The 6,160-nt window shown below is 40.3% G+C and overlaps 1 protein-coding gene across 1 annotated transcript; it reads right to left on the minus strand.

Annotated features, from left to right (window-relative positions):
• Window positions 1-5,179: 5,179 nt before the first annotated feature.
• On the minus strand, window positions 5,180-5,756 carry LOC137242545 (uncharacterized). The gene has a single exon (XM_067769817.1). It carries the CDS (start codon window positions 5,719-5,721, stop codon window positions 5,239-5,241), a length of 483 nt encoding a protein of 160 aa, XP_067625918.1. The 5' UTR covers window positions 5,722-5,756; the 3' UTR covers window positions 5,180-5,238.
• Between the last annotated feature and the right edge of the window lie 404 nt (window positions 5,757-6,160).

Consider the following 6,160-nt stretch of genomic DNA (forward strand, 5'->3'; position numbering starts at 1 on the left):
TGGCGATAGGACTCAAGCAGTATGTATAGATGGTGAAAAGTCTGACTTCCTTCATGTCTTAAGAGGCGTCCCTCAAGGCTCTATCCTGGGTCCTGTGTTATTTGTTCTGTACATCAATGACTTACCCGATGTCCTTAAGTATTGTTATGTTCATATCTACGCTGATGATGTGCAGTTGTTTACGTGTTGTCCTCGTGATCAAACTAGCTTGTGCATAAGTAACTTAAACCACGATTTGAATCAAATATTTTCATGGGCTGCTATGAATGGCTTATGTACAGACCCGAATAAGTCAAAATGTATTGTTATTCATAGGTCTTTTCCCACTAATGATTTAGAGAATGTAGTGTTCGACAATTCCGTGATAAAATACGTAGATACGGCGAAAAACTTAGGTGTAATTTTTAACAAAACATTGACATGGAAAGACCATATTTTTAGAACGGTTGGGAAAGTGTATAGAACACTATGGTTAACACAGAATTTCACGCCTTTGCACATAAGACTACTTCTGGCTAAAGCGTACTTAATACCTACGCTACTCCATGGTTGTGTGATTTACTCAAACTGTGACTATCTGTGCAAGAACAAACTAAATGTTGTTTACAACAACATTGCTAGATATGTTTATGGGTTGAAAAGGTATGTTTGGTTTGACCACGTATCTCAACATGCTGAAAGGTTGCTAAACATTTCTTTCGAAAATCTTTTAAAAGTCAAAACACTGTCCTTCCTCCATAAATTGATACACACGAAGGAACCTGACTATCTATATCGTAAGCTTATTTTTCTGCAATCATCAAGATCGGTGCTTCTTCTTAAGCACATCAGATACCGCTCGCTAACCTCTGAGCGCCAATTCTTTGTTACTGCAATACGTCTTTGGAACTCGCTACCTACAAGTCTTCGACTCTTAAGTAATGCTCTGCACTTCAGAAAGGAGCTAACATCATTTTTTAACGACTCTTAAACTGGATCTCAAATTGTTGTTGTTAAAATGTTCATTTCTAAGTCCTTTTCCTTTCTCTGTGTCTTCTTTCTTTATTTGTTAAATACTATTATAAATAAAAACAATCTATAACCAGCCAAAGGTTATCATCACTACTGCTGTCTTTTAATATTTATTAACTACTTTTCTTTAGTTTTAAGATTTACATTTACATACATAAATATTTCACTATTGTCCGTTATATTTAATTTAATTTGATTAATGTAATTTATTATTATTATAAATGTTCAATTTTTATAGCTCATGCTATTCATGACTAGCACTGTTAAATAATTTGTCAAAATTGTTGTGCTAGGAACAAATTTTCAAATAAATACATACATACATACATGGCCTGCGGGAAGCTCGTATAGCTCTGTATTAAACTGCCACAATACCTGTGCGATAAACACTCCTCGACGGTTTTGGGGAGTGTTATCGCTGTTGATGGTTCTTTGACAGATATAAAGCCGGTATGTTCCGGTAACAGGCACCATTAAGGTAGAAACCCGATCATTTTGTGAAGGATTTAATGTATCCACATAACCTTGCAGGCCATCCCACCGCCGCCCCTTAGTTCCATGAGGAACTTGGGTTCGGCAGAGCCTCTGCTGCTAAAGACACAGGATTCGCCATGGGTAGGTGAGGTTGACAATTGGGTTGGATAAGCTATACAATGCATAGACAATCCCTTGAAAGGGTGCTACATACCTCACTAAAAATCATTTGATATAGTAAGTCTAAGTACTTATCTTTAATTTGATCAATATCTCACATGGACTGAATGGTTCTATAGTTCTTGCAGAATTTCTTTGACGACAAAACGGAAAAACTCCAATTAGGTACCAGGGCTTATGTTATATAAATTAAATCCGTCCTCCTTGCAAAGCTCCTCATGGAACTTGGGGGTGGGGAGGGAGGGAATGGCCTGAAAGTTTAATGTGGCCACATAAATCGTTCCCGAGATGGTCGGGCTAGCACCTTAATGGTGCTGTGTTACCGGAGCGTACCGGATCTGTATCCGGCAAAGGACCATCACATCGATAGCACTCCCCAAAGCCTTCGTGGAGCAACCTTATCGCTACTACAACAACAACAGCCGTTTGCGTGCTACGCGTCCCTTATATGGTCGCCAAGCCTAAAAACTACCCACTGGAAGAAGCTACAGGCCTGCCAAAAAACTGCGCTCAGAACCGCCACGGGCTGTCTTCTTATGTCCCCAGAACAACATCTACATAATGAGGCGAGAATACTCCCCATCAGGGAGAAAAATGAGATGGTAACCAAACAGTTCCTGTTGAATACCCAGAAACCTGGGCACCCCAACAGACATCTGATTGATGAGCCAGCACCGCCTAGGGACTTAAGGAGTCATCTCCGTAAGCCTTTTGGGGAAATACGGCACCTGAGAACTCAGCCGTATGAAGCAAAAAAACACAAGCAGGTCCTTGGTGAACTCCACAAACAGGTGTCGGACCTTTATGCCGGGAATTGCCCGGTGAATGCAGTACTCAGGGAACAGTACCTAAAACTTGCGGAAGAGGAACACATACTCCCCAGGGAAACGTGAGTCACTCTGGCTCAACTTCGTTCTGGAAACTGTAACAGGTTAAACTCTTACATATCCAGAATCAACCCCGACATACAAAATGTATGCCCCGCTTGCAATGTGTCCCCACATGACACCAACCATCTCTTTAATTGTAATGTGGAACCAACGCCTCTAACACCCCTTTCATTATGGTCCACCCCTGTTGAAACAGCAAGTTTCCTTGGACTCCAGTTAGAGGATATTGATGACAATTTGTGATCGGTCGCAGCTATTAGGTGGGGCGAAACATTGCTACAACAACAGCAACAACAACATCTAAGAATTTGTGCAGAGGATCTTTGCACGTCTGTTCTGCTTGAGAGATCATATTCAACCCCTGTATCCTTATTTTTTCCCCCAAGTGGATTGCGACGTCTATCGTCAGTTCATCAAGTGCACCACCCTCCTTTGACAACTCATCGGCCTTTTCGTTACCTTCTGCCACTTTATGACCGCCAACCCAGTATAGATGTATGGTCCTGCCTGATAGGAGTACGTTTGCATTCCAGAACACTTCCCAATGAAGTACTTGTCTTAATGGCCGCCTGACTATCTATACATATGTATGTATACATTGACGCAACTGCAGCTTTACAACGCTTCCTACACAATTTCTACTACTTTCTTCACGGCAACAATTTCCGTCCGAAAGACACTGCGGGGAGCTGGCAGCCTGTGTGATGTAAGTTCTGGATCGACAGTGAACAGCATACCTGACTCCTTCCGTTACGGTTTATATGGATTATAAAACGAGGCGAGTGGCAAACAATTTTATACGGGTTCAAGATTAGTTCGAGTTCAAGACGGGCAAAACCTCAGACTGAAGTCAGAAAAACAGAAAAAAAGCTTGATCCAGTGCTTCGCTTTGACAGACGAGGCCAAGGCCTTACATATCCAGCGCTAGACCCGCATCTATACTGAATGTTTCCATAGTGTTACCAGAATATGTTTGACAACCATACGGAAACTCCCAACTACATACCAGACCATGTGTTATAAAATAACTTCGTTGACAAATACTAGAAGTCTTTGCGAGCACTATGCACGAATGTTTCACCTACAGCCTGGACTTACCACATGTACGGCCAGTGGCGAGGCATAATTTGTAAGCATGATACAGCAGAAGGCACTTTGTTAGTCAAATAATGTAAGACTTGCACAAGGCCTTAGAGCATGTTGGGTAATCTATCGTCTCGAAACCTTTTTTACACATGAGAGCCACGACTTCTTTAAGCACCACATCGTACGGATCTTCCTCAAGAGCAAAGGGAGGAATTCGGTCTATGCCCGTTTGCTGTGTTCGAGGTTTATCTGTAATACTCACAACATAGTAGCGCTCTTTGTGCCTTCCACCATCTCCGCCATTTCTGCTTCGTTTTCATGTTGTGCTGCTGAAATCAGGTTCTCGAGGTTTTTTTCCTCCCCTGCTGCGAGCATATGATAATTGTTGTCCTACAACATACAACAATATACCCCGCGCATTATTCTTCCTCCTAGATGTGATTGAACTAACTTTGATATTAATAAATTATAATTATATTTTTTTAAATGTTTATATCACTTACAAATTGTCATCGATATCGTCTAACGGAAGTCGAAGGAAACTTGGTCATTCCCAGGGCGAATAGCTTTTTTGTTTTTATAACTATATTATGTTATTTTACATGTTTATTTTATTTGTTTGTTCTTGTAGAACAGACGCCGCTATGCACCTGTTACACTTTCGTATGTATTCATTGGTGGCGAGCACTGGTGGCTCTAAGGTATTGGCAGCAGGTTGAGCCATCTTATTTTGCATTGAAAACCCCCCCCCCCCCCCCCTTGGGATAAAAATTTTAAACTTTGTCTTTAGAATATTTCACTAACCAGGTGAGAATTACAAGCGCACTCAATGGCTAATGAAAAAACGAAAGAAAAATGTTCATAGTTTAAGTCACTTAAACAGTACGCATTATTTACTTTGCTCCATTGTACCATCCGGCTGAATCGATGTATTCAATTCGTACCACATCTTTATGAGCATGAAACTAAGCTGTTCCGTTTTCACGTTTCCCTTACTGTCCGTTTCTTAAAAGTAAGTGTAACACTTGCAGTCAATCACTTCTTCTTAGTCTCGATCAGGGCGTCTTCATTCGCAATCCGGTATTATCGTCATGGGAGGCTCGCAGAAAAGTTCTTGGCAGCGAACTGCTTCTAGTTGATTCCACTGCATTGATCAAGAACTCGATTAACAAGAGCATGTGAACAAACCAAAAGCCTATAATGATACTTTCCAGCGGGTACAGGTATTGAAAGACTCAAATCTTTTATATCGATATCTCCCAAACCCTTAGGAAATCTTCCGAAGAAGGTTTCGCTTTTGAACTATATCGGAAAACATTTTCTTCAAAAAGATCGTATATGCCTTGTACCGGCCCTTTACCTTTCAAGACAAAAAGTGTCTTCAGAATCTCTCGCTACGCTCGTAGGACATGTAGATCGGCGGTATTGCACGTATAGCGTTTGAGGTATTACGAAGGAAATCTTTAGAAAAAGTCTGCCTTAAACCCAAAGGATAGCTGCTCTCTGGTTAATATGGTTGAAATTTAAAGGCATAAAAGTTATATTTTATAAAATGTTTACTTATACTTTTTATTGGTTATTAGTTGGTGACCTTTCATCAGCCATGGAAGCATACGTTATTTTTCAGGCTTTCCTCTTCTCGTTGTTTTCGTAAATCTTCTCTATGCTTAAGTGTTATAGTTCTAAATTCCATGTATTCCGGTGAAATATCGTCATCATCGTACTCTTCGCCTTCGCCATTTAGGTAACGCTCCTGGACGTCGTCGTCCTCTTCAGATGAAGTCTCATAAGCTGGTATTTCAGTTGCTCTTAATTGAAGACGCAGCTGTTCGTTTTCTTCTTCTAATCGTTTCGCACGTTGTTTCCAGTATTCAATTTGGACATCGCATTGTCGAAATATAAGCGACTCATAAACTCCACGCCACATTGCTGAAACGTTAGTTGCAGAATTATAGCGTGTATTTGGTACATCGTTTGGTTTCGCTGTCTGTGGATCCTTTTCAATATTACTAGGTTGTATCGCTTTCTTCCTTGAACGCTTTTTAACTCTTTGACGCCGTTTAGCTGCTTTGGTTTTCATAGCAAATTCTTTATTGTTTATAATAAATAAACAAAAAGAGATCAGCTGCTCTGCACAGGGTGCGATGGAGAGCCAATTTTACTATTGTGAATTTTTTTTAGGGCAAAGTTGCCGTGTCCAAATTTTTTGGAAATAAAATTATTCGCTACGGATATATATGAAAACAATTCAGTGACAAATGAAAACGCATTGCGTTTTTTTATCGGACATAACTACCAGGATTTGAATTGCTTACTGAAAAATTGTAAAATTTACAAATTTTAGGCATTACCAGCAATGAGGGTAGTAGTGCAGTTTACGGTATCCACCGTAAAGTTGGGCTAAGATTTTCGGTGAGGTATCAAAAGACGCGTATTAATCTCGAGAACAATAATCCGAAGGCGGAAAAGAAAAATGTTTTCTCTGTCCGGAGATATTTGCAGTTGAAGTTGGCAATTTT

Source organism: Eurosta solidaginis, chromosome 2 (genome assembly GCF_040869045.1).
Source record: "Eurosta solidaginis isolate ZX-2024a chromosome 2, ASM4086904v1, whole genome shotgun sequence".
In the NCBI taxonomy this organism is placed as follows: Eukaryota; Metazoa; Arthropoda; class Insecta; order Diptera; family Tephritidae; genus Eurosta; species Eurosta solidaginis.